At 49.0% G+C, this 27,204-nt stretch overlaps 1 protein-coding gene across 1 annotated transcript in view; it reads left to right on the top strand.

Moving 5' to 3' along the window:
• The window catches only part of PFDN1 (prefoldin subunit 1), a 32,033-nt gene extending 6,078 nt beyond the window's left edge, over window positions 1–25,955 (top strand). The window contains exons 3-4 of the mRNA XM_054288019.1: window positions 10,346–10,430; window positions 25,817–25,955. Of these exons, the coding sequence (XP_054143994.1) occupies window positions 10,346–10,430; window positions 25,817–25,900 (169 nt within the window). The 3' untranslated portion in view covers window positions 25,901–25,955. The remainder of the gene's footprint in view (window positions 1–10,345; window positions 10,431–25,816) is intronic.
• Window positions 25,956–27,204: the final 1,249 nt, after the last annotated feature.

Below are 27,204 nucleotides of genomic sequence, written 5' to 3'. Positions count from 1 at the left end.
CACCAGTCCCAGGCAGCAGCTTTGGCTGTTGCTTTCTGGCCAATTTGTGGTTTATAAACCTAAAGTTCCTCCATGTAGCTATTGGAAAAGGGAGGATTTATTTTCCACAGTAAGTGTGATGTGTGGAGAAGTTCAATCAGTCACTGAGCTGTGAAGAAAACAAAATTTGTGTCCAGCTGCTTGACTGCTGCTGCTGCTGCACATTGAATGAGCTGTTGGGAGCTGGTACATGAGGAATCAAAGGCTATATGGGCATAAGCCAAAAGGTTTTCCATCCCACAGTTGGTTTTTATTTCAAGTTTTTCCTGATTTTGAACTACTCACTTTTGTTGCAGCCTGAACAATGATCTTCACAGTGTTTTTAGGTGTGAGTGGGCCTAAAAGTTTGCAAGCTGTTTTTAGGGAGCTGTCATGGAAAGCAAAAATGAGAATGATGCATGCAGGGGTGATGCAGTAGCTTTCTGTGCTGCTGCCTGTGACTTGGTCTGTGAAGAAAGGGGCAGGAACTTGTCATCCCCTTCCTGGTTAATTGGGAGGATGAGAGGAGCAGAGCTGGTCCATGGACTGTGGTTACTGCTGGCAGTAGTGAGATACTGGCAATCTGGACTCCTGGATTTGGTTCCAGCTCAGAAAGGGAGCTTGTTCTCTTGGGCACAAGCTTCTTTTCCAACTGACATCTCATTTCCAAACACATTCCTTCCCCAGTGCCCTGCCCCCGCTTCGTTCTTGATCTTGTTCCTGCTGCCCAGGGCTGCTCATTTGTAATCTCCTGGATATCTTGGGCCAGTTATAGCTCTTCTGCCCTGCTGCTCTACATAATTTCTCCATGCAAGACTGAAACGTCAGAGAAGAAAAGATTTCCATGGCTTGTGTGCAAGATGTCTATCTGCCCCGTTCTAGGAAACAGCTGCACTACTTTAAAGAATCAGCTTTAGGCAGAGAACTTGGACACTCTGATAAGTCAGTGTTTGTGAAATACATGAGGAGTAGAAGCAAGGGTCTTAAAATAAAAGTAATAGCTAATTTAAAATACAAATAAGTCCTTTACTTATCCCTACTGGAAATAAATCTGTTGGTTATAGTCCCCCACCTACTGCGTGGGTGTTCTGATAGGAGATTAGCAATACAGCTTTTCCTCTTGCTTGTCTCCCTTGCCTGGTGACATTTAACTCTTTAGGAACATTTTTCTGTTGGGACTTAGGACTATGACATTCACACAAGTCTGTTCCATTCTTTTCTTTATCCCTAAATTTTTCTCCACCTGTTACCTAGACAACACAGAGGAAGGAGCTACCTGAGTAAACTTGAGGTGAAATCTAAACTGAGAGGAATAAGGGTCAGAAGGGAGGCTGAGTGCTCCTGCAGGCTGCCCTTGTTGCTAGAAGAGGGAGTTTGATGTGCTGTGAGCCAGAGGCAATGTGCTCTCATGGAAATGCCAGAGCCTTCAGGAGCCTGCTCTCTCAGGGCAGGTTTGCAGCTTGGGCTCCTGTGCATTGAGGGCTGTAGTAATGAACCTTGGCTTTGTCCCTGCCTCTAAAGAGAGGGAGGCTGAGCTCTCTTGCAAATACAGCCCATCTCTTGCTTCAGTGGCTCAGAGTTCTGTTTGGATATAGGCTAGACAAGTATTGAATGTTCTGAGGAGCTGACACTGCTCCTGCTTTTGTGACTTGCTGTGCCAAATGACTTTACAAAACCATTATGGAACATGAGTGACTGATTTCTGAAGTTCTCCAAGCACTTAAAATGTCACTCTGGTATTCTGAAACAGCAAGGAGCTTCCATTAATTTTAATATTTAGTGGATTTAAAGTGCTGTATTTTGAAACTTCTTCCCCATTTCCTGAAGAAAATGTTGGAATCAAGGGTGAGAGTCCCTGGAGAAATACTGAATTCTAGAGCACTTCTTTCAGAACACAGGCCTGTTAGGTTTAGCACAGAGGATGTGGCTTTCCTGCAGCAGAGAAGAATGGCCAGATCACTGGCCCAAAAAAAGAGCCCCTGCATTATTTCTGTCTTGCTTGGAGATGCCCTTCCAGGTGTGCAGTCAGTGGATGTTCAGCCAGAAGGACAGGGTGTGACAAGGGACTGAGGGCCCACAGCTCTCACAGGGAGGTGCCCAGTCAGTCCCTGAGCTGGGATGTGAATGTCAGCATGAAATATAAATTTTAGGTGGAACAGCCTTAAAACATATGACAAATCTAAGTCTGAACATGCTGGCCTTGCCACCTGTTGAAAGCCTGAAAGAAGGGGAGGCTCATTCATGACCCCCTGAATTAAACCACTGAATTAAATATGAAAAAACCAATCCCATGGCATGAGAACTCCATTTTACACAAGTTTAATTCAGAGATGCAAGAACCAAAGTGCTGCATCAAATCTTGAACCAAATGCAAGACAATTTCTGTCTTGAATTCTTACTTTGTTTTCTCGAAAACTATTTGCTGAATTAACGGAATGTTTTGGCCAATTTAGCAAAATAAAAAAAATAGAAGTTTGTTCTTGCTGATTAGGACACAGCAGTGTGGTTGTTTTAGTGCTAGCTAATTTAACTCCAGAGTCCAGAAATATCTGTCTATTAGTGTTGTGCTTGAATGCTTTTGGCTCAGTTATCTTTGTGTCCACTGCTGTGAAGTTTTCTGTAGTGCTTTGATGCTTTGTTGTAGCAGGATTTGGGATGTGCAGAAGCCAAGACTGTGCTATTTACCCACAAGCTGGGTCTTCCTCCTCACTTTGCATTTCAAAGGTTTCCTCCCAGACAAGGCAGAAATATTTTTTCTCTTTTTTTTTTCTTTTCCTCTCTTGCAATGGGGGATGGATTTGTTTTTCAAAAAAGATGGATCCTGATTTTGCCAGTTTCTCTCTACAGGGTATTAGGGAGGGTCTGCTGCTGAGAAGGGCATAAGTTTTTCTGTCAGAGTATAACAGTATCTTCATGTCACTTCATTTGCTGCTGCAAAGTTCACCTTTTTGATCACAGAATATTTATCAATAAGAAAAAAATTAAAATAGAAATGTCTTTAGGATTATTTACCAGGGTGCTTACACGAGCGTTTGCTTGTTTATGTTTTCCTTGGTGCATATCCATGTGGTATTGTAGTTTTTTTTTTTTTTTTGTTTTTTTTTTTTTTTTTTTTTTTTTTTTTTGTTAACCATTCTTCCATAGGAATTTGTGGGGAATTCTTGAAAATAGAGCAGATTTGAGAAATGGATCTTGACTTCCTCTGATTGGAAAAATTATTCTGTTTTCTGCTTCTTTCTGCTTCTGGTACAACCCAGACTGCAAAAAATCTATTTGAGGTGCATGTGTGGTTGGCATGTTGTAGTCATCTGAGTTCCCTTGGCTTAAATAAGCCACAGCTCATCAGTGCTACATACTAACGAATTGTATGAAAACAAAACTAGAAGACAAAACCACTAAATCAGGAATATAGTGAGGCAGAACCACTCAAGGGGATTTCAATTGCATGAAGTGCTGTTGTTCTTGCAGTGTTTTCCCACATGGATTTAATCTCAAATGTTATGAATTCCTGTATGATAGATATGATAGAGAGGAGGCATTTGCTTGCTTTTTTTTTTAAATTCCATTTATGTCAATTGAGCCTTGAAAAAGAATTTATGATGTTCATTAAAAGCAGACCACAGTACTATTTTCTTTTTTTGGGTTGTGCTATATTTAATACACACTTAGAGGTATATTCCTGATGTCTTTTTTTAAAGAACCCAACATGAACAATGGTATAAATCTACCATCTAGTTAAGTGTCTGGCAATGCAGAAACTGCTGTTTGCAAGCTGTGTTACTATCTTGGCTGGAGGTAATGTAATATGCTGGAGCTATTGAGAGATGGCCCCCAAAAAAGTGAAAGCTCAATGTAAACATGGCCTGAAGTGCAGCCCAAACCCCTCGGTGGGGCTGGGCGCGTCAGGCCAGCCCTGCTGAGCTTTGGGGAAGCCAACAGCATGGAATTCTTTCTTCAAATCCTTTAGCTCCTTAGAGTAAATAGGTTTATGGCTTACAAATGTTCATCTGAGTAAAAGTTACCCTTGTTGGGGCCTACATAAGATGAGGTTTGGCTGATATCCAGCACTGCTAATCCTGAGCTCTGCATGCTCTGGTGTGTCAGGCTGGCTCTGCACAGGTTGTGCTGCTCACTGGGGATGTCTCCTGCCCAAACAGCTCCTGGTGCTCATCCACCTCTGTGAGGGCAGCAGCAAAATGTCATGTGAGCTGTAAACTGCTGCTCCTTGGAATGTATTCATGTATAATCCTCCCGACATAAGCTGTGGGATTTGTTTTGCTTTAAGGTATGTGGGGGGAATAGTTGGGGTCAGCTATATCGAGGTGACCCAGTGAGACGACTGACCACTAAAATAAATGCAAACATAGGAAAAGCTTTAACTCATCTGTTCAAACTCCATCTGTTCTGAACCAGCTCTAGTTAAGGCATATGATCTGTTGATGGGAGATTCAAAATCAGGCTGAAAAAATGTGAAACCTTTAGACATGAAGGGTGGCAGCACAAGCTATAATTAGTGATGATTTTTCTTTTTTTTTTTTTTAATATTGCTTCCTTGTCTTGTTTGGAACTAGGTAATTCATCTATGGTGACTAAAACTGGAATTTGGAGGGGTATAAACTGTGCCTGGTATGAACTGCATAGAGAATCACTTACAGAAGCACCAGCAAATCCTGGGAGAGTAGAAGAGGACTACTGGGTGCTGGCAGTTCTGCACAGCTGGTTTTGGTTCAATCAAGCTAGATTGCTTGGGATCAGCTCCTTGGAAGCCTTTCTTCCATTGGCTTTGAACAGTACTTAAAATGCAGTAATCCCCTGCTGAGTCTGCTCAAAGCTTGAGCAGCAGTGCAAGTTCAGAATTAAAAAGCGTCTTTAAATAGATAAATGCATCACTGGGCTTAGCCAAACTTTTCTCACAGAGTGGTCTAAGGCAAGCACTTGGTTTCAAGGGGCAGGACATTTCATGTAAACACTGCTATGATATACCACAACATGTTAGGTTGTTTAGAACTACAGTAAACATGTTAAAATAATGTTAGGGCTTTGCACAAAGTTGTTTGTTTTCTTTTCAGTTTTTGTAGAGAGTTTCCCAAGTGGAATGAGAACCATGTGGGTAAAGTTACAGTGGTTCTTTGTGTGTGCTGGGAGCCAGGTGAATGGACTTACAGATGTGCCATTCATCATTATTCTGGCAAAATAACACTGGACATATATACCTGTAAAATTGTCTCTGTCTGGAATCAGGCAGAGAGCTGTGTACCCATCTTGGCACGGGAAGAGCTGAGGCTTCTCCTCCTACCCTGATTCTTTCAGGGATCTACATGGAGCCAAGTGGGAAGAGCTTCTTTGCAGACTGTTTGTGTGGGGGTCCTGTGGCCTGGTGTGGGGCTCCTTCCCTCCTGGTTCGAATACCTGAACACAAACAGCCTCTTGCCCAGGCAAGGCAGGCAGGAGAAACACTGGGACCACATTTCCTCTCTCCAAGGGCAGAGGAGAGGCTGCTCATGCCCAGCTGCCTGCCACTGAAAGCTCCAGCTGTGAAGGCCGAAGTTTGTTGTAGTTGCAAGTAATTGAAAGTAGGGATTCCTCATGGAAAACCTGAACTATGAGCATCACTGTGACTCCACCTTTAATAACTTTAATGACTTGTATGTCATAATGAAGAGTGGCATGTGCTGAACAAACATCTCCATAACCTCATTCATTAAGAGGCAAATCTTTCAGAATCCAATATTATGTCTCAAAGTCAAGTAAACAGCACATTTTGGTGCAAACAGGCTGAGTTATGGAATTACTTACACTGGGCCATCATCACTTCGTGGGTGTGCATGTGTGACACAAAGGAGCAGACAGATGATGAAGTGGGCAGCACTGCTGACCTCACAAGAGTCTGAAGGACTTTTGGGCCAGGGCATCAGGGAGTGCAATATAAACACTGATCAAATGAAAATCATAATAGAAAATTATAATTGTGAAGGGGTAAGAGATCCCTTCAGAAAGAAACTAGCAGTGAGCCCCAGAGAGTGTATATAAACCACTTGCTCTGCCTTAGGGCAACAAAATTCCTGGTATGGAGCTTGCAAGGGGGGGAAAATAGAAACAAGTGGGAATATTTAGAGTGAGGTTTCTCTTTCATTTCACTTGTGCTCTATTTCTGTTCCCATATTGCACTTGAGAACCAGCAGTCACTGGGAGGCCAAGCCTGTAGGTGCAGTCCATTGGCATCCACTTGGCTCTGTTCTTGTTGGAGCCCAGGTTTGGCTGAGCGCTGCTGTCCTCAGGGACCCCCTCCTCTGCAACATTCATTTCTGATTTTCTTTGGCTTGTTTAGAGTTTTTACCATTATTAGCAAGTCCTGTTCTATTTTTACTGGCCATTCTCTTTGAAATGGGTGGCCAGGTGAGATGAGGTGAACTTGTCCATTCTGACCCAGATATTTTTTGTGTTAATTTAGCAACAGTGAAGAAGTTCCTGTGTGAAGAGGTGATTGTTACTAAGCTTTGTCATTGCCCCTGTGGTGCTGAATCACTGTTTCATGGTTGATAGTGTGGGTGTCATGTTTGACAGGTCTGGGAGTGTGTGCTGTGACGCTTCACTGAGAGCAGGAGGATACAGAGAAACTCTCATATCTGGGGGAAGACTCGGTTTGCTGCTTGTCTTGTGTGGATTAGCAGTGCTTAAACTCCATCCCAGTCCAGCACACAAACTCTGGGGGCTTGGAGCCTCCCATGAGCTCCAGCAGAGCTGTGGAAGCAGCTCTTGGGTCAGTATTGCTGTGTCTCCTGCTGGGCTCTGCACCACTGAGCAGAGAGGGGCTCCTCAGCTCGGTGACTCTCATATGGGGCCAGCTCTCAGCTGGTGCCGAACCTCCAGGCACAGAACTAACTTCATGTGTCTGAAAGGATTGGTCACAAACTCACTCAGGGATGAATTAAGTTGTCAGAATGTACCATACTTCTTTGATGAGCTTGAAGATCTGTACATAAAATAACTACATCTAACTGAAACCAGGCAGCAGAATGGCACTGCCCTGTTTCTCCAGCTTGGTGAGGGAAAAACCTAAAAATCATCAAGTTGATGTGTTACTTAGGGTAATGGGAAAAATGAAATTTAGATTAAATTTAAATTCTGGTTTATTACAAATGCCCTGCAGCACTTCTTACCTAATGAACAGAACAAACTTCTGCATTTTCCAAGTGCTGCCATAAACCACATTATTTCCTTAGGTAAAGACTTTGGCCAAGATCTCCACGATGTGTGTATCCCAAACTAGACTCTAAAAACTGATGCATTTTTGAGTCCTGCTTGTGTTGGAAAGCAAAGCCACAGATCTGAACAGTTAACCGTGGGTGTGGATTTACAGTTCAGCTTTCAAAGACCTGGCCTTTGGCATCTTCCAGGGTGGCACCTGTGCTCTTGTGGCTGAGAGCTCCGTGGTCCTGCATCAGAGAACTCAACTGGCTTTGAGCAGCACTGGTGAGGACCTGCAGGATGCTGCTGCCCAGCTCAGGGACATCTGACCTGCTTCTGAGCAAATGTGTGAACAAACCCAGGTTCCATCCCTCTGTTTTATAGCAGGCAAAATCAGGGTGGTTGTGTTTGTGCCCAGCTGCCTGCAGAAGTCTCGTCAGTGCTAATTTCAGCCATCCAGTTTTAATTTGCTGTCCCATGTCTGCCAGAGCATTGCAGGAGGGTGGGAAGGAGGATATTTTCCCTGATGACTGCTGTTGACATTTGCAGAATAAAAGTGAAGTCAGGCAGTTGTTTGTTGGAGGTTTTGGTGCCTGCAGCAGTTGTGAGCCAGCCGGGATCGCCCAGTGCCTGTCACCCAGCAGGGACATTCCCAGCTGCAGCATGGGGAAAATTGCTCAAGCTGTGTTGCTTTTGAACTTTGTTTTTTAGACCAGGGACGTCAGGGAAACCAAAATGATCAATCTTCCTGTACAATTTGGGGAAGCAAATGAGAAGGGATTGTATTCTTCTTTGCTGCCTCCACAAAAAAAGGAAATAATTCAGGAAATGTTCACATACACAGGCAGGCTCAGGGAAGCAGTGACGTGGGAAGGGACTCATGGCTTTGTGTACAGAAGGCATCTTGCAGCTTTGGCATTCACTAATGGCAGCCATTAGTGAATGTTGGGGTTGTATGTGAAGGCTATATATATGAATTAGGGGTTTATGTGAAGGCTAATGATTTTTGTTCTGGTATTGTATGCCTGAGGTAAGAGCATCAGAGGGATGTGTTTGCTGGTGGTCCTGAAAAGTATCTTTTCTCTGGCTGGATCCAGCAATGAAAATAACTTCTTTCCTAGAAGGATGGTCTTCAACTTGATTTTCACAAAATACCTGTGTTGTTATTTCAGCAGTCTGCTGTATGCCAGCACCCCAAACCATCACCACTGTGTGCAAGTGAATGGTGGGGACACCTCCCATTGGGAAAGGGGGATTAAGGGGATAAAAGGAGTCTGAGTGAGCTGTGTTGGTAAGAACAGGAGCAGACAGAGAGCAAAGATGATGCCAGCAATAAGCATGAGCCAAGACTGGGGAAAAAATGAGAGAGATTTGAGAAAATTGCAACATAAAAGATGTAGAGGAAGTTCCTGTGCAGAAGAGGAGGTGAAGCAGAACAGGGAAAGAAAGTGGGAGGAGGAGGAGGCACTTCTGTGTTCAGTTAATAGCAACCCCAAAGAGACTTTTAATTGGAAACCTATTATAATTATCCACGGTTTTCCTCCCATGCATTTCAGGAATGTGTGTGGCAGGTACTTTTCCTTTTGGCTGGCTTACTGATGCAGAGGGCACTGGGTTTCCAGCCAAGTGGCAGATCCGTGTTTGTGTTTACCAGGCACTGAGCAAACGCTTCAATAATGTCATTTGTCGTGGGAGGTGACTCCGCAAACTGATTTCAGGATTTTCTGTAGCAGACGGGGAATGCACTCTGATTGTGCCCTGTCTAAAGCTGCTCATTTTAACTGTTGGAGCCTGAGCTGCTGTCACCTGGCAGGAAGACATTGACCCTAGTTGGTGCTAGAGGAGACCTTGACCTCGTTGGTATGACCCATGGAGGCTCCTTCTAAATCCCCTGGGGGACTTTCTAAGTAGGGAAGGGGGTGAATCTGCAGCTTGTACATTCTTTATGTCTGGAAGGATGAAAAACAACCATGAAGGGTTCCTAAAATTTGTTTGAACTTAGTTGTCCTTTACCTCTTTGTGGGATGCCAGTGCCACGTGCTGGAGAGCTGCTTTGAATGTTTGGTGCTCCTTCAGAGGCTTCTCTGGGGCACCTTTCTGCTTGTTGACAGGCAGGACTCAGATGTGGATGCATCTTTCAAATCCCTTTGGCAATTGAAAACAGAACAAGTGGAAACCAGTGGCCACAACTTCAGTTAAAAGCAGCCACTTCCCACCTCATAGAAAAACCTTTTGGTTGGGGAAAGTGTAGAAATTTGGAGATCAGTGAGGGGTTGGATTAAAGTCAAGGCTTGAGAAGTGGGGTCTGCTGGGAGCACTGCCTCTGCTTTGTCAAATCACAGCAGGGTGGGCTGGAAAGGTTCTTCACAGACCACCCAGTCCCACCTCCTGCCTGCCCTTCCACTGTCCAAGGTTGCTCCAAGCTGGGTCCAACCTGACCTTGGACACTTCCAGGGATGGGGCAGCCACAGCTTCTCTGGGCAGCCTGTGCCAGCACCTCACCATCCTCAGTCTGAAACATTTCTCCTCAATGTCCAATCTAACCTGGCCTGTTGCAGTTTAAAACCATTGCCTGGCATGACAGACCCTGCTAAAAAGCCTCTCTCTGTCTTTCATGTCAGCCCCTTTTCTACATTGAAAAGCTGCAGTAAGGTCCCCCTGAAGCCTGCTCTTCTCCAGGTTGTAGAACCCCAACTCCCTCAGCCTTTCCCTGTGGAAAGCTTTGGTTTTATTGTGTGGGTTTGTTTACCTTGTGAGCACTAAACCCTTAATAAACAGCTCTTGCCTGTCAAGAGTCTTCCTTGACTCTGTGCCATCCATTGATTTAAATCCCTGTGAAGGGAAGATGCTGACAGACTCCCCTTGCTGGCTGTGTGCCAGAATCACTTCCAGATCATTCAAGGACACTGAATGATAGGGGGAGATCTCTGTGTGTCCATGTTCACCCTCCCAGAGCATGGGTGAGGCTGGTGAGCCTTTGGGGCCAGGAGCTGTCAGAGCAATTTCTCCTGTCTCTGTGCAGAGCATGGGAATGAGGATGAACACTTAGCAGGGGTGGCTCTTTTGACTTGGTGCCCAGCCGGTGAACCCTGATGTAAAAAGCACCCAACTTTTTCTGTCTCTTCTTTTTCACTTGTAGGTTTATTCTTCAGCCTAAAGGAGTGATTCACAATCAGCTCTTAGAAAAACAGAGAATAGCTGAAGAGAAAATTAAGGAGTTAGAGGTAAGTTTTTGGCAACTGATGACGAAAGCAAAACATTAAAGGTCTACAGATACTCTTTGCTACATCTCTTGTTTTTACCTGCTACTTTTGGTGCTGAAGGATTGTTACAGAGAGCCTTACCTCTCTGTAACAGAGATTGTTGTAGGTGTAACAGAGATTGTTGTACTTGTAACAGAGATTGTACACAGTAACAAGTCACTCAAGGCACTTGGTTCCTTTCCTAGATTTACAAACCAGTAGGGATTGATTGTTGCCTCTGTGCCCTGGTATGAAAATTGGAATAGAGGCATTCAAATGAGATTAGTAAGAGCAAGGTCTAAAACAAGCAAAAGGATGTTTGTGTGGTTATTTGCAGCAGATAAGTGATGTAAAATTTCGCCAGTGCTGTGGATATTTAGAGGTTACACTGGCTCAGAACAATTGCACAAATTCATGGAAGAGAAATCCATTGAGAATTACCAAATATGTAGAAATGGCATCCTGCTCAGGAAGTCCCTGAGCTAAAAATGTCTGGAGGGTGGGAAACTATGAGGAGGAAGTACCATATAGCCTGCCCTGTCCTTACTCTCTGCCCTTAAGCATCTGCTTGGGGCTGCTGTTGAAGAGCAGATCTGTGGGGAGATGTTTTGACAGCGTGATCAGAGCACTTCTGTGTTCTTGTGTTTATCTGGTTGGAGTATTCAAGGCACAGAAGGATATCTAAGAAATGAAAAGCAGTGTCTGCGCAAGCTGCAGTGTTCAACCAGCCTGAATCCCGGCTATCTGCTCGTGGCTGCGTCTGCAGCTTACAGCTCTGCTGAGAAGAAGTGCAAAATGTACTTTTCCAAGGCTGTTGGTGTGTGGTTTTTTATAATTCTCCCCAAATATCATTAATACAACTCCCTGTTTCTTGGTCTTTGAGGAATGACAGAGAAAGCAAAGACCAAGTTTGTGCCAAGCTGCTTTTCCCATCTGTTATTGTTTTGGAGAAAGTGGAGACCAAATAAGAAGGGACAAGCAGGAATAGGAAGTCTGTGTTCAAACCCACTCAGACCTGTGCAGTTCTGTCTCTGTTGTCTCCTACTTACACTAAAGCAGAAGTTGAGTCTGTATTTTTTTTAATCCCTTATTAAAACTCAGCCTGCCTGAGAAGCATCCCCAGATGTTGTGTTGCCTGTGCCAGACTCTAAGGGGATTTATGTTTCTGCCCATCAGAACTCTTTCTGCCCAGGCCAGACAAGTGCTCTGTGGACAGGCTGTGTGTCTAAGGGGGTGTGCAGGCAAGGCACAGTCATTTGTATGGTTTTGTGGTAAAAACAGTGGTATCCTTGCTCCTTTGGAGCCATCCCAGATGCCAGGGGATGTGCAAAGACAGCCCTGCAGCTGGGCCTGGAGGACTTCATGGCAGCACCTCTGGGTTTGGGAGCAGGTGGAATGTGGCTGGCAGCACCTCTGGGTTTGGGAGCAGGTGGAATGTGCCTGGCAGCCTGTTTATAAACTGGGGTTCCTTGCTGCCAGCTGTGGTCAGCTTCTTGGCTACTGTGCCCTTCAGCTGCGCCATCTGGGTTTCTTCCTGTTCCTGGTGGGGAATTATCTTACCTCCTGAATTTCCCGATCACTGAGTTCAGCAGAATGGGTGGAATTTCCCACAAATTATAACTTTGCTGTTCTTACACCAAGCCTCAGAACTGGCTGCTTCACAAATGTGTTTTTCTGCTTCGTTGCTGAATCTCTGGTTATGGTCATTGAGTTGAAGTTTCCAGCAATAGTCTCAAAACTGAGACTGTCTCAAAAGGTGGTTGGAGTGGAAAGGTGGTTGCCACATGGGTTGGTTTTTCTTTTTAATCATGAGTAGTAGGGCTCAGAATGCCAACACTTTCAAAAGTTTGTGTTAAGTAAACATTTAATCCATCTTTTAAGTGATCTCCTTTCAGCTGGCTGTGGCAGTTTTGTGAAGAGGGTTTTCCTTAGGCCTGGGATTCCCAGTGGAAGAGGACAGGCACTTAGGCTGACAACTGCTGGAAACTGAGATTTCAGGGGAGATACCTGGGTCACACTCAGAGAGCACTTATCACAGGAGCAGGGGATTTTGCTGTCCTGAAAACAAGTTGTGACCCAAACAGGAAAGAATGTGAAACTTTGTGACCTTGTGCTTCCACCACATCGTTGTAAAATAAATATCCAACCAAGAAAGGTTAAACATCTCTCCATTCATTATTAAAACTGCAAGGTGTTTAAAGCTTAGGTTTATATTTTACATTGTTAACTACCTTGTGACTTACATTTCTCACTTGGCACAGCTGAATCAGGCTGGTCAGAGTACTCCCCCAGTACCCTATGGTGTGGCTGATCTCATTACTCACATAGCTGAGCTCGAGGCAATTGTGCTTTGCTATGATGACATTACTGTGAAATGTGTGGTTTTTGATACATTCCTGAATCTGAGAAATGCTCTCCCCTCTACCTTGGTGCTGTTTGCAGAGGAGTTTGCAGAGGAGGGCTGGGTTCACTGCTGAGCTCTTCTGGAAATCCATCCAGCTGCATAGCGAGGAGATCTCCAGCTGCCTGGTGCTAAAAATGTGTCTTTAATTTGCTTCAGAGGTGTGAGCTGGTTTTGCTGGCATTCACAGCTGCCAGTGAACTTTGAAAACTGTGAGGAGTTTTGTCTCTCTTCTCCCTCTGACACTCTCCACTGCAGTACATGATTGCAGTCATTCCCTTGCTTCTCTCTCATGGGTTTCTCCACTGTTAAAAGCAGTGCATTGGATTTTTCCAGGTTTTCCAGGCAGCATCACAAAATTGATGGGATGCTGCTGGTTTGGTCTTCCTTGCAGCAAGAAGAGCCATACCTGTCCTTGTGAAGGGCTGGGAAAATAAAGCTTGGCTGGGACACACATTTTGCTTGGTGAGCTGTGTTCTGAAAGCACCAAGGGGTCTGGGTGTGGGTGATTCAGTTAGTTATTCTGCAGAAGTTGTCTGAAGAAAACCAAAGGTAGCTTTATTCTGCTTGTAAAAGCTCTGTGTGGACATGGATATATCTAAGTATGTATATATATATATATGTGTAAAATCACAGAATGGTTTTTGTTGAAAGGTGATGACTTTAAAGATCTCTGCCATGGGCAGGGACACCTTCCACTAGGCCAGGTCTCTCCAGGTATGAAGTAGCCACAGCTTTTCTGGGCTACCTGTCCCAGAGCTTTACCATCCTCAATTAGTAAAGAATTTCTTTCTAATTTCTAATTTCCCCTCTAAATTTCCTCTCTTTCAGTTTGAACCCATTGTTCCTTGTCCTGTCACTCCAGTTCCTAATGGAGAGTATCTCTCTGGCTTCCCTGTAGGCCCCTTCAGGTCCTGGAAGGTGCTATGATGTTTCCTCGACTCCAGGCTGAACAGCCCCATTGTTTTCAGCCTGCCAACTCCATATGCACCTGTGTGGCTCTCTGAACTTCACAACTTGTATCTAATCCTTTGGAATCCAAACACACTGCCCAGGCTTGCTGGCACAGTAGCTGTGCCTGCTGGCAGGCTGTGCCAGTGGGGTTTACCCAAACCTCCAGAGATTGGTGCCATCAGCTCCCTCACACACTGGCATGGGACACGTCCTGCTTAGCAGGATTGGATTTTTCCAGTCCTGATACTATCAAATTCTTGTTGTGTTTCACAGTACAAGGGGTATGTGTTAAATCTATTTTGAAAGCATTCTAAAGGGATGAGCACAGACTCTTTTTAGCTCAGCAATGTTTGTGCAGTATTAGGAGAAAAACCAAGTAATGTTTTTTTTCCCTTGTTTTTAAGGAAACATGATATGTGAGGGGTGGAACAATGCTTTGTTTCAGGAAATGTTATCCGTTTCCATTGTAGCCCTAGATGGATTCTGTTTTTAAATGTGGCATTTTAAAAAGAACAAACTCTATGATGTTATAAAGACATGGAAAATTGATTCTTCATTAGGGGTGGAGAAAGTGATTATCACTGTGTGCTTTCTCTGATAATATCTGATAGTCCCCTTCTCTCCTGCTATATTCAGCTTGTTTAGTCGTCAGGCGTTGTCAGACTAAATTGCTAAAAATAACAAATAAGGGGGAGGCTCTGCTGGGCAGCTCCGTCTGCTGTGTGCCACTGAATTTAGCTCCTTCGGGAAAAGGGCAAAAGCAACCTGCAGCATTCTGGGGGAATTGGATTTTGGTTTGAAACTCTGACCACAGCATAGCTGTGTGCTTGTTTCCCAGGCAATTCTTTCACATGCCTGTGGGAGACTGAAAGTTTACTGCTGCCGAGATAAAGGCTTGGTTGGTTTCTTCTCTGCCTGCCTGGAGTAGAAAATATAATCAAGAGAGCTGTACCTAAAGGCTTGATTTCTAATTCAGAAATCCTTCATGCAAGCCATAAAACACCATGTCCAATTTCCTTATCCCATGCAGAAAATGTCTTTGCTCTCCTTCCTGGTGGAGGAAGGAACACTGTGCTCTCAAACACTGCTGTGCTCCATGTTTAAAGCCTCAGGTGATGTTTGCAAAGCTGGTGAAGTTACACAGTGGCTGCACTGAAATGCCTTGAGGTGAGCACTGACTGTGTTGCCTGAGCACAGTCCTGCTCGTGCTGCAGCTTCCATTTCTCTAATCTGCTTTTTGTGGGAGCTTTAAAATGGCTTTGCTGCAGCCCTGAGGCACAGTGGCGGTGCCCCCCCTGTGATGAGTCGGCTCTGACAGTTGCCACAGCAATGTTTTCTTCCCCTGTGGGAACAGAGATTTTGGCAGGTGAGGTGTGGCTGGGGAGAAGCGCTGCAGCCTGGGGCAGGTATGGCTGGGATGGACCTGCTCGGTGTGGTCCCAGCCTCCAACGTGCTCCAACTCCCCTTCATTCTTCACTGAAACCCTCAGCGTGGAGGCCAATTCTGTGGGTGGCTTTAACGATGTGAAAACAGGTCTCTTGAGATTCGTGGTGCTCTTTGCAGGCCACAAAATGCTCATCAGAAGGTAGCAATTGTTAGGCTGTTCCCAAGTTGGAGCAATTTCTTCCAGGGTTTTATGGCACAGAAGTTCTCATCGCATGGTTTGCTCGGGGTAGGCCAGTGCCCAGGAATGTGTGGTGGGCTTTTTGACTAACCAGGGGGAAATAAGGAATGCTCCTGTTTGCTTTGGAGAGGGGAAGCCTCAAGAATAACTCTCTGTGCATCAGCCTGGAGCAGATTCTACTTTGGATGAGGTTGCTGTTCCCTCATTCCATGGCTGGTATCAGCGCACGTAGCGGGAGCAGGGTTTGAAACACGTTGTCACTGAAGTTGTCCCTCGTTTCCCTGTGTGTTCACAGGCAAGATCAGTCCCTCTGCTTGCTCTAGAGGGAGGCAGGACACCTAAGGTGGGGACAGGTGGAGTTTGGAAGTGAGTTTAGGATGTAGGATTAGTATTTGGGCTTGCATGGGGATTTTAGGAGGAAGCTATGGGATTTCTACAAATGGTGGGTGTTAGGGTGAAGATGAGCTGCAGAGCCCCTCAGTGGGGATCAGGCCAGGGCAAACCCAGCATCTTGCATGGCTTTGGGTGTCAGAGGCAGCTGTGGCTGTCTGGGCAGGTCCTTCTGGACACACACATTTGGACTTGGTGATGTTCCTGGGAAATGTGTTTCATCCTGACTCTCTTGGCTGCTGTCATCCATGTCTGAGGCTGTGCCCTCACTGAGGGCTGCTCCTGTGTTTCAGGCTGCAAAGCTGCAGGCTCAGTTTGCTTTTTGAGGACATGGGTGGTCCAGCTGCCTGCCTGTCAGCTGTGGAGCATCCACAGGCACTCCCATGGGAGAGCAGAGCTCAGCCTGCATGGGCAGGGCTGTTACCAGTGCTCTGCCCTCCAGGAGAGCCTTGTTTTGAAGAAGGGAGTAGCCAAAGCTCATTTTTTTCCCCTATAGGTCTGGCTGTCTTACAGGGAGGAGAATCTGTGTTCTCATTCCTGATTTTTGAAATGAAAGATACTCTGAGCAATGAGAAAAATGGGCTTCAAAATGACAAAACACTGAGGAGGTTGAGAGTGTAATGGACACAGAGCTAATGCTGCCAGCACAAAATCCTGCTTTGTGGAGAGGCCCTCTGACATTGGACTGGGGCCACACAATTTAAGGTAAATGCTGGAGGAATTGGGGCATAGCTAATGCTTCTCTAATTCTTTCTGTTCCCCAAACTGACTCTGCTGATGGTTACATGAAGAACAGGCCTTCACAGCTGTGAGGAATCATTCACTTCACTTGCTTTTTAATGTTTAAAGCCTCAAGGTCTGTCTTGTTTCTCAAAAATAAGGGTGGCAAAAGGATTGTGTTCTTACAGCCGAACTTCATGGGTGTTTCTCTGTTGTGTGACTGTCACCTTTCATTGCAGACAGATGGAAATCAGCTGTGTGCAGCCAGCACCTGGCAGATTTTAAAGGCAGCAAGTGTTCCTCAGTATCTGCAGGGAAGGAGGTGGATCTGTTTAAAAGCTGGCTCTTAGTCCTGTGTTAAATTTGTTAGATAAAGATCAAATAACAGTATGTTCTGCTTTGAAAATTGTGTAAGAACCTTGTCATGTGTTAAATAGTGCACAAGTCACTGGTTGCAAAACACGATGTTGGAATCTTATAGGCACAGGCAAATAAATTCTCACATTTCAAAGGGGAAAGGGGATTCCCAGCTCTCTGGAGGGGTCACCTGCCACCTTAGGCCTGGGCTGATTTATAAAAACTAATGTCCCACCACATTTTTGTGAAGAATGGTTGTGGGCAATGCTGATTTGAGTGCAATGACGTGTATTTATATCATCACATGTGTGTGGGTATGCAGTGGCAAGGCTGGATCTCTCATTTGGAGCAATCATTCACTGCAACAAGTTTTCAAACTCCCGGATTTTTGCAAGCAGTTGTTTAATTAGTAATTCTTTGTTAGTCTTCCCTGTACTGCAGACTGCAAAGTAAGCACACAAACCAGCTGAGAGGGCAAAGGCTTTATGAAGGAAGAACTGGAATTTGTTGACTTTGCTTTCACTCTTCCTACCTTTATTTTTGGGTGGATATTTGTAGATTTTAAGAGCAAGTGGATAATTAATGTGGGGGTTGTTTGCTTCCTTTTAAGTCTTTTAGGCTAGTTATAGACAGGCTTTCAAAATAAAGGCATCTCAGAACATTGTTATGGTTTGTTTTGGGAGGGGGATTACTCTTGATTAAAAAAACCCAACAACCTAACTGAGAAAACTTTTCAAGCAACTCCTGCCAGTCCACTCACATCCCTTTGTAATTCAGGGGAAAGTGAAACACACCATGGATTAATAAAAACCCACTTCTGCTGCTGTGTCTAAAGGGTTTTGTCCATCCAGGAACCTACATTTACTCATCTGAGCCTGAAAACATGGTTTGTTTCCTCTGATTAGCATTAAGCTGCCTCTATGGTTCCACTGAAATCATTTTAACACCAAGTTGGTTGATAAGTCTTTCATTTTAAAGCAGGGTCTGATTCATTGTCAAAGCTCTCCTTTGTGCTTATGGCTGCAGAAGTATCCAAAGCAACGAGCTGAGCTGAATGTGGGTCCCTCTCCAAATTCCTCCTTGCATGAGTAATAATTAGTCACAAACCCAGCACTGCTGTCCTTCCCTTAGTCACCATGCCCCTGCAGTGGCTCCTGGCTGCCTTTGTGCCAAGCAGCTCTGGGGAGGGGGATTATCTGTGCCTGATAAACCTTCAGCCTGCTTCCATCTCCTCCTCCATCTCGCCTGGGGAGAACAGGAAACGATTATTTGGAAAGCATGCTGCTGCCTGTTGGAGCCCTGACCCAGCCCTGAGTCAGCTGTACAAAGCCACACCTTGCTCCCAGGTATGCAGGGCAGCCCTCACCGTCATGCTTCCTGCTGTCCCCACTGCTGGGTCACCCCTGCTCTGTCCCTCATGCCATGGGGGTGGCCATGTGGCTGCTCTGAGCTCAGGGCTGTCTGAACTGAGGGGGAGATGCTGCCTAGGTGGGAGTTGATACTGACTTCTTGTTGCTGATTTGTCTTTGAAATGCATGGAAATGATTTTTCTTTTCAAGTGGCCTTGCTTGGCCAGGACTGCAAGAGCTGAAAGGTGTGGTATGGTTTTGCAAAAGTCCTACTGCCAGGAGGGATCCTGATGAGCCACACCAGCTCTGCAGGACCACAGAAACTGAGGCACTGGGATGGGGAACTTACCACGTTTTGCAAGAGGCGCTTTGGTGAGGGACGCTTCCGCCGAAACACAACGTGGGGGTTTCAGGAGCTGAGTGAGTTTCCCCTCCCCAAGCTCTCTGTTTGACCTGACTCTGCTGTCATAGCCTGGTTAGGGTGCAGTATCCAGCCTGGAGCAGTGTACTCCTGGAAACTGCTCTGAATGGGGAATTGTGCCAAGTGGGGGTGTCCCTAAAGGAATCCTTTGGATTGATAATACATTTCTGCTGCCACCTACAGAAAGGTTCTCATCAACTGGCTTTTGTAGTGGTTCACATCAGGCTAGGGTGCAGGAGTTCACTGGAATAATCCATCATTTCCCACACACCAAGAGCAGCTGTCTCCATCTCTGCTGAAAGTGCTGTCTTGGGGCTCAGACAGTGGGTCCATGAGAAGTGCTGCTGCCACGAGGCTGGGCTTGGGCAGAAAGGCTGGCAGGCAGCCTGGCTCTCTGCCCCTTCTTCTCCTGAGGGCAGGAAGAATGGAAGTTAATGGGGTTTTTCCAGCTTAGCTTTTCAGAGTATGTTCCTCGAGGTAATGATGGGGGAAGCCCAGCTGGTTGTGCTGCTGTAGGATCAGCACACCATGATGGTGGCTTTGCACCAGCAGTTCTTTAGTAAGGATTCTCTTGAGCTGGCAAATGTAGTTGTATGCTTGATGTTTTCTCTTCTACACTCTAACCCAGATAGTTCTGTGGGTCCTCTTTACCTTGGGGAAGGAAGAGGTGAGGAAAAGCAGGGTGTGAATCATCACTTCTCCTCTTTGGTATATGGCATCACGCTTCTGTCAGCAGCTGTCGTCAGAAACCAGCTGGGTTCCCTTCCTATTCCAGGTCATTCATTCTTGAGCAAACTCTGGGCAACTTCCTGAGGCAATAACTGCTTGGAAAGTCTTGAAGTGTATCTAAATATTTGGTGGTTGCTGTAGAGTAGTAATTCCCAGTGTGTACATGTGCCACAGTGTTCAGCTGGGTGAGGACCAGTGCTGGGTGGACCCATCAGGGCGTAGGGCTGCCTGCAGACCTACCCCACCCCCTTGCTGGTGTCCACTCTTTCAGCTTCTCCTGCAGCAGGAGCAGCTGGGTGCTGTTCAGCAGGTTCACCTCCTTCCTGTTCGGGGGTTCAGAGTGAAATCCCATAAACAGAGCACGTGTCTTCAGCACATCATCTTCCATGAGCTTACTCTGACCAAAATGTTTGCCTTCCCCAGGGTTGCATGCCAGGACTTGGAGTGCTGCTCTCCACAGGGGGTTTGGGCACTGCCACCCCCTGATCAGCAGTGGTGCCCCAAGAGTGAGGGCAGCTTGGGCTGCTGCTGCCTGGCCCCCAGTGCACAGTTTGCCATCCTCTAGGGAAGATCTCCAGTCAACCACGTGCTCCCAACTCCACCTCAGGATCTGCTGATCACTTTCCCACAGAGCCCTCAGGCAATGCCAAAAATGGTTTGGGTTAACTTTGGGTTAACTTAGCCAAGAACAGAAGTTCTTGGCTAGCCACAGGGTTGCTGAGGTGTTGCAGGATGAGTTGTCTCAGGGCTCCTGTTTGAGGCACTGCATCATGCCTGAGGACTGCAGTGTTCCTCAATGGAAGCCTTCTGAGTGTGAGAATGGGATGCCAGAATCTGGTGGCTGGTAGCCAAGCATGCTGAGAGCCATGGGAAGGGAGATATTCTCTGGGAAGGGACCTGCCAGCTTGTTTTGTCCTCACAAGTTGGGTGTAAAACAAGTTCATAGAAAAACACTTTGAAAAACGAAAATGGGGGAAAAAAAGAACGGGTTGAAATGAATAGGCATGTTCCAATACTAGATCCTAAAATTTCCATGGAAACATTTTTGTTTGGGCTTAAGCAAATCTGTGTTTGCAGGTCAGGGGTTGAAGCTTTCTTTTATTTGCAGAGGTGACGTGAGAGGAGTGGAATTTGAAGAGCAAAAGTCGATGTTGAATGATAAACCATGACTTGACACAGGAAGCTCACCTGTGAGGGGGAGGGCATGGCAGCATGGATGGGCAGGGCTGCTGTGTCTGTTCTCTAGGAGCACAGGGTGTTTGGGCTCTTGGGGTGGGTGACAATGCTGTCCCCTGTTCCACTGAGCCCCCGGCTGGAGCCAAGGCCCTGCCACACGCGGGGCTGGCAGCGGCCGAGCCGCTCTCCCTGAAGGCAGAGCAGTCTGAATCACAGTGCTGGGGGGAAGACAGTGCTTTGATCATCAAAAGCCCATCCAAGAAAAGCTGATTAATAGTTTTCTCTTGCTGTGGAATCTGTGGATGCTGGCTCTTTAATCTGCCAGGAATGCCAGGTCCGGTGCGTCACGCTGAGCAGCTCGGGCCTCTCCAGCAGCAGCACTGTGATGCAATGGCAGCGGAGGTGGAGGCTGGAGGCTGGAGCAGGAGGTGACTCCTGCCGTGTCAAAAGGCCACGGGCCACTTCTGTTAACCACAGCTCCTTTTCTTCTTCGGGGTGTGAGCTGGAATTGTGTTTGCATTCAATCGAGTCTTTCCACAGCTGCTGCCAAGAGCAAACAGCGCGGAGCTGCTCAGGGAGCAGCACTGCTCCGATGGGGACTGAAGGGCAGGGGGGGCTGAGGAACAGGGTGGTGCCAGGGCGAGTCCTCTGATGTTGTTTGGCTGCAGCCACCCGTGCCAGGGCACAGCTGGGCACGCCAGCACACCTTGGTCAGGAGGTGCACAGCCAGGGCTGGCTCGTGGTGCTGCCTGCACTGCCCCAGGCTGGGGCCAGCCCAGCTGGTGCTTCCAGGAGTCTGCACTTCCTACAGCAGCAAACACAGAGGCAGCCAGGGCTGGTGGAACCCCAAAGCCATCGCCTGCAGCCCCCCACGGGTGTCTGGGAATGTGTTGGCAGTGGGCATTGCATCCCACCAGTGCCCTGCCCTCCCCTCTCCTCCTGGGGCTGGTGCTGCCTTCCCTGCCAGGCCTGCAGCTCTGCCTGTGCAGCTGTCAGCTGGACAGCCACCATTCCTCTGGGAAGGGTTCCTGGGAGATGGATGTGCATTGCCTGAGTGCTCAGTCCCATTTTGGGTGCACCTTCAGTGTTTTTAGTCCGTGTAGCTGCACCGAACCACACACACCCTTTGCCCTGCACACCTTTTTAGGAAGGCTGCAGGAAGCCTTGGAGGTGGAAAAGGCTCCTGAGACCTAGCAGAGGAGAATATGGGCCAGGTTGGTGATCCATTTGTACTCAGGGGTAGGAGAGGTGCAAACTCCAGTTTCTGAGCCCCCAGGATGTGCTGGGAGCCCCAGCTGGTGGGATTGGCTCTGCTGCCCAAGGAGGGATCTTCTTGCCCTCCACCCTGGTGCCAGACAGCTATGAGTATGGCAGTTGTGTTTCCAGAAAGCAGATTTAGGTGAGAACACTTCCTTTGGGGCTAGTTTTGAGACAGATCATCAGGGCTGTGGTTTGTCTTGTTCCCAAGTGCTGCAGCCCTTCCTGCCTGGGGAAGGAACTGTTGTTGGGAGTGGTATTAGCTTAAAGGAATTAGGAAACCAGGCTGGGAGGCATTGGCTGCACTGGCTTTTGGGGCCATCCTCTGTGGGTTTGCACCCTGTCAGTGCTCTGCAGGTGGCCCAGACCTCACTGAGCTGTGGCAGTGGCCGTGTGCTGGTCTCATGTCCCAGTGCAGGTCGCTGAGCCCTTTCTGTGTGGGGCAGAAGGGGATCAGGGGCTGTCACCACAGAGGAGAGAGTGGATGAGAACTGGTGGGTGGCCTGAGGCAGGAAGAAATAATGAGGATGCAGGAGCATGTCCTGGGCTGGATCAGGTCAGTTTTGGAAGCGTGCTGTCCACCTGGAATCCTGTAGCTGCAAATCTGCTCCATTCCCACGCAGTCTGTCCTGTGCAGCCTCCAGCTCCCCTTCCTTGCTCTGTGGAGGAGAGGATTCTGCAGTGCTGACAGGACCTGCAGCCCTGGCTCATCCCTCCCTGTGTGAGTGGCTGTGCCTGGGTCATGGGAACACACTGGCCTTTCTGTGGCAGTGGGGGAGCTGCCAGGGCCTGCCAGTCTTGGTCAGAGGCTGTTCCTCTGAAACAAGTTTCAGTATCATCCCACAAGAGAGTTTTGTAGAATAACTCTCTAGAAAGGAGCTGTGAACCAGGAGGAACCAGCCCCTTGCTGCAGTTGGAGCCCTTGGCTGGCACACCAGGGGCACTGCCCAGCCTCCTGTGGAGCCTGGCCCTGCTGGCAGCCGGAAGCTGGGGCTTTTCTGGGAGCTCAGTGTCATGGGGCAACTTCCTTCCCCCTGCTGCCTTCTCACAGCCTCTCTCCTTTCTCTGTTCTTCCCTGGAGCTCTGTGGCTCAGGCAGTGGCATCTGGGGCTGGTTTGGGCACCCACGTTACCTGTCCAGGGGCCCACAGGAGCAGGGGGAGAGTGGGGGCAGTTCAGGGCAGTGGTGTGGTGAGTAGGAGCTGTGGGTCAGCAGCTTGCAGGTCATGCAGCCACCAAAGCTGGTGGTGCAGGGTCAGTGAGCTGCTGTGCCCCCTTGGGCTGCTGCCATGTCCCCTTGGGATGCTGCCATGTCCCCCTGGGCTCCTGACTGGTGAGCGCTGGAGCCACAGCTGTAGGAGTGAAAGCAGAGGCTTCAGAGGGCAGCAGCCAGCTTTGGTTTCACAAGGGACCAAAACCAGCAGCGCAGTTTGGACGTTGCCCTGGGATTTCCCACAGGCTGCACTTGCCATGGCACAGGTAGCAGAGGATGAGCTCCTGGAGCAGCAAACACACTTTGCCAGGGGAATGCATCAGCTGGTGCACAGCAGCCACAGGCTGGCCCGAAGCAGGGCTCAGAGGACAAAGGGTTAACTCGGGCTGGGGGTGCAAATGAGCTGGAGGAGGGGTTGGGGATGCAGGGAGGTGTTCGGGAACAGATCCCACCAGCCTGGCAGGTCTGGCTGGACCGGAACAGCCTCCAGCATGACTTCAGAGCTGTGCTGTGTGTCTCGGGCTCGGGGTGAGTAGGCAGAGCGTGTGTCAGCCGCTCGCTCAGTGCTGCTCCCTGGGAGACACGGAGTTTCCTGTCTAGACCCCGGTAATGGCAGCGAGGAGGGGTTTGCAGCAGCCTCCTGCCCCTGCTCTGGTGATGACTGAAGCAGAGCCCGGGCTGCAGTTCCCCTTCCTGGGGAACAAACACCTCGTTTCTGCCACGTGTCTCGGAAAATGTGGCGCCAGTCTGTGATCCGGGCTGTGGGCTGGAGTGGGAGCCAGCCCCAGCTCCTGCCTGGCTGCAGGACAGCTGAGGGTGTTTGCAGCCCCTGGCTGTGGGTGCAGGGCTCCCCTTGATGCTCAAAGGATGCTCCTGGAGCCCAGAGATGGGACTCTAGAAGCTGCTTCTGGGAGGGAGTAAAAGTGCTGGGACCAGCCCAGATTCTTGTGCCTTGGAAGTTAGGTGACCAAGGAGAGTGATTGAGGTAAAGAAAAATTCCCTGAATCCTGCCCTGCCTGGGACTGCAGGGGCTGCCTAAGTGCAGGAATGGCCTTAAACCCAGGCCCTTTGCCACAGGGAGGGCAGGGCCTGTCACTGTGCAGGGGTGGGCAGTGTGGGTCCATGTGGATGCTCCTCTGCTGCACCAGGGTCTCTTGTCCTTACAGAGGTGGGGCACACATGGGCACCAGCAAGGCTTCCTGATGGGATGTCTGAAGTTCTCTTGGGCTCTCCCACTCCTGCTGGACAGTGTGTCTGTGGAGAGCTGCTCTCTGGAGATGTCTCCTCCTGCCTGGTGGGAGCAAGAGACAGGGGCAGGAGGGCAGGACCATTTCATGCACTAATTTAATGGTGTTAAGAAAAAGCTTTAGTAAAAAAATGACCCCCTACAAGGCAGCTCTGCTGCTGCCACCCTCCTCTGGTCAGCAGAGTGAGGTGAAGCTTCGAGCCACAAGGGTTTCTTGGGCCTGTGTCCTCTTGCTGCCCTCAGACTCAGTTCCCTCTGTGGGAAATCCCTCGACGTCTGTGCGGCAGCGTGGGGACAGCGCGGTGGTGACAGAGCCCTGCTCTGTGTCACTGAGTCACTGGCACTGGGAACCTGTGGCTGCTCTTCTCCCTGTGGTTTCCTCAAAAGCATTTCCTGTAAATGAAAGAGACCCCACGTGCCTGGGAGCAGGGAGAGGGACAAGGAGCCCTGGGCCATAACCCCAGCCCTGGCTGTCAGGAGCAGCCTTTAGGATTTAAATACAAACCCTGCAGCCTTTAGAAGCAGGGCTGGGAGAAATGTCCTCGTGGCAGGGCCATTCCAGCTGTGTGCAGCTGTGCCACAGGGGGACAGAGGGGCAGTGCTGGCAGCACGACTGCTCCATGGGCTAATGCATTTTCAGCATTACAATTCCCATGGGCTCACAGAAATGAGGGTGAGGCTCTCAGGGCAGTTCTTGCCCTTCACCTGTCCCTGGTTTGGGTGGGCTTTGGGGGCACTGCTGTACTGAGCTCCTGGCACTGGTGACTGGCAGAGCCTCTGGCAGGATGCTCTGGGTGGAGGCCTGGACTCCTGGAGTTTAATGCCAACCCTGCCAGTGCTCAGTGGGAGCTGGCATGGCCCAGGGCAGGGCTTTACATGGGCAGCACAGGAGCCCGAGCTCACAGCAACACTGGAGGAGACTGTTGTGTCTGTTGTTTAGAAACCCAGAGAAAATAGTCCAAAGAGCCAAGGGCTGATTTTTCCAGCCACAGAGGAGCACCCAGACCAGCAGGAAAAACGCTGCACACTGAATTCCTATCTGGGGATGCACAGCTTGGGGCTGCTTCCCTGCCAAGCCCAGCCTAATTACAGATGATTAAGGAAACACGTACTTGGTGATGATGCCAGGGAATTGCTGATAGAAAGGAGGATATAGGGTCAGAAAATGGCCCAGCTGGGAAAAAGAACCTTTTGTGCCCAAGGAAAGGATTTTGCTGTGTCTCCATAAGGAAGCTTATAGGCTCCAAGAGTTACAGGATCTGATTTGAGTTCCTTCCTTGCTGAGGTTCATGGCTCCCACTTTTTGCAGCCCTGAGGTTTCAGGGGGGAACAAAATTCAGTCTGTGTAGACATTGCTCTGTGCCTGTGCCTCTGGGAGTGAGTAACTGCTGTCCCCACATGGGACACCTGCAGTGTGATGGGTGCCCCAGCCAGCACCCACAGCTCTGGTGGGTGGCTTTCGGTCCTGGTGCCCAGGTTTGTGCTGGCAGGGCTGGGGGGATCCTGACTTACCTCTGGTTTCTGCCTTGCAGCAGAAGAAGTCGTACCTGGAGCGGAGCGTGAAGGAAGCAGAGGACAACATCCGGGAGATGCTGATGGCCCGCAGGGCACAGTAGTGGCACCCCTGGCTGACCCCCACCCACCTTAATAAAACACAGCCCGTGTCCCTGTAGCTGCTCTCCCTGCAGGGGTGTGATGGAGAAAGGGGCTGGTGGGAGGAGTTGGGCTGAGGGGCCTGCAGGGCATCCCTGCTGTGCCCTCTTCCTGTGGATACCCAGGATGTGGGCACTGGGAAGGTCCTGCTGCGGAGGGGTGGTGGGCAGGACTGGCACAGGCATGGACATGGACACAGGCATGGGCATAGGCACAGCCATGGGCCAGGAGGTCATTCCCACTGCTCCGGGTCATTCTTGTTGCCCTGGGTCATTCCCTGTGTCCCGCTTCATTCCCTGTGTCCCGCTCCATTCCCTCATTCCCGCTCCGTTCCCTCATGCCCGCTCCATTCCCCGTGTCCTGCTGCATTCCCTCATTCCCGCTCCATTCCCTCATTCTCCCTCCATTCCCGCTCCATTCCCGCATTGCCGCTCCATTCCCCATTCCCGCTCCATTCCCGCATTCCCGCTCCATTCCCCATTCCCGCTCCATTCCCGCTCCATTCCCGCTCCATTCCCGCTCCATTCCCGCTCCGTTCCCTCATTCCCGCTCCATTCCCGCTCCGTTCCCGCCCCGCAGGACCACGGTGCGCGGCCGGACAGCGCCACCGTGTGGCTGTTATGGGCAGCGCAGGTTCCCGGCCCCGCCGCTCTCCCAGCGCCGCCCGGAGGCTCCCGGGATCCCGGAGGTTCCAGGTGCCGCTGCCCGGGATCTCGGAGGTTCCAGGTCCCGTTGCCACCTCCCCGTGCTGTCACCCCATAGGCACACGGGTGCTCTCACACTCTGGGCTGGCCCTTGGCTGCTCCACCTTCCCCCCACCATGGAGAATCACTCAGGGACTCCACTCCTGATTGCTGACAGCTGCCAGGCTGCCACGGAGGTGACAGGGGAAGGTGACAGTGCTCATTCCCAGGGCAGGGGCCTCTCAGAACCAGGCTACAGACCTGAGCGTTTGGCTGCAGAGGGGCAGCCCCCAGCAGAAGGCTCCTGGGGACAGGGAATTGCAAGGGGCTCTCATCAACCCCAAACACATGAGCTTGGGGCAGGCCAAAGCCCCAAAGTGCACGGCTGAGCCCAGAGCTCCCCCAGGCTGCTCAGCCAAGGGACAGCGAGTGCAGTGTCCTTTGCAGGCAGGGTGGGATCCCAGGGTGATCTCCAGGCAGTGCCACCCAGAGCTGGTGTGTGCCAGGAGACCAGGGGGGTTCTGCTCCCAAGGCTGGGGGAGCAGCAGGGTGGGACACACCCCACGGAACCACCAGCAGGTTTC

Source organism: Melozone crissalis, unplaced genomic scaffold, assembly GCF_028551555.1.
Source record: "Melozone crissalis strain CALT ecotype California unplaced genomic scaffold, PUWL_Pcris_2 ptg000061l_1, whole genome shotgun sequence".
In the NCBI taxonomy this organism is placed as follows: domain Eukaryota; kingdom Metazoa; phylum Chordata; class Aves; order Passeriformes; family Passerellidae; genus Melozone; species Melozone crissalis.
The sequence above is the reverse complement of the archived record's forward strand: the minus strand, read 5'-3'. Positions and strand labels throughout refer to the sequence as shown.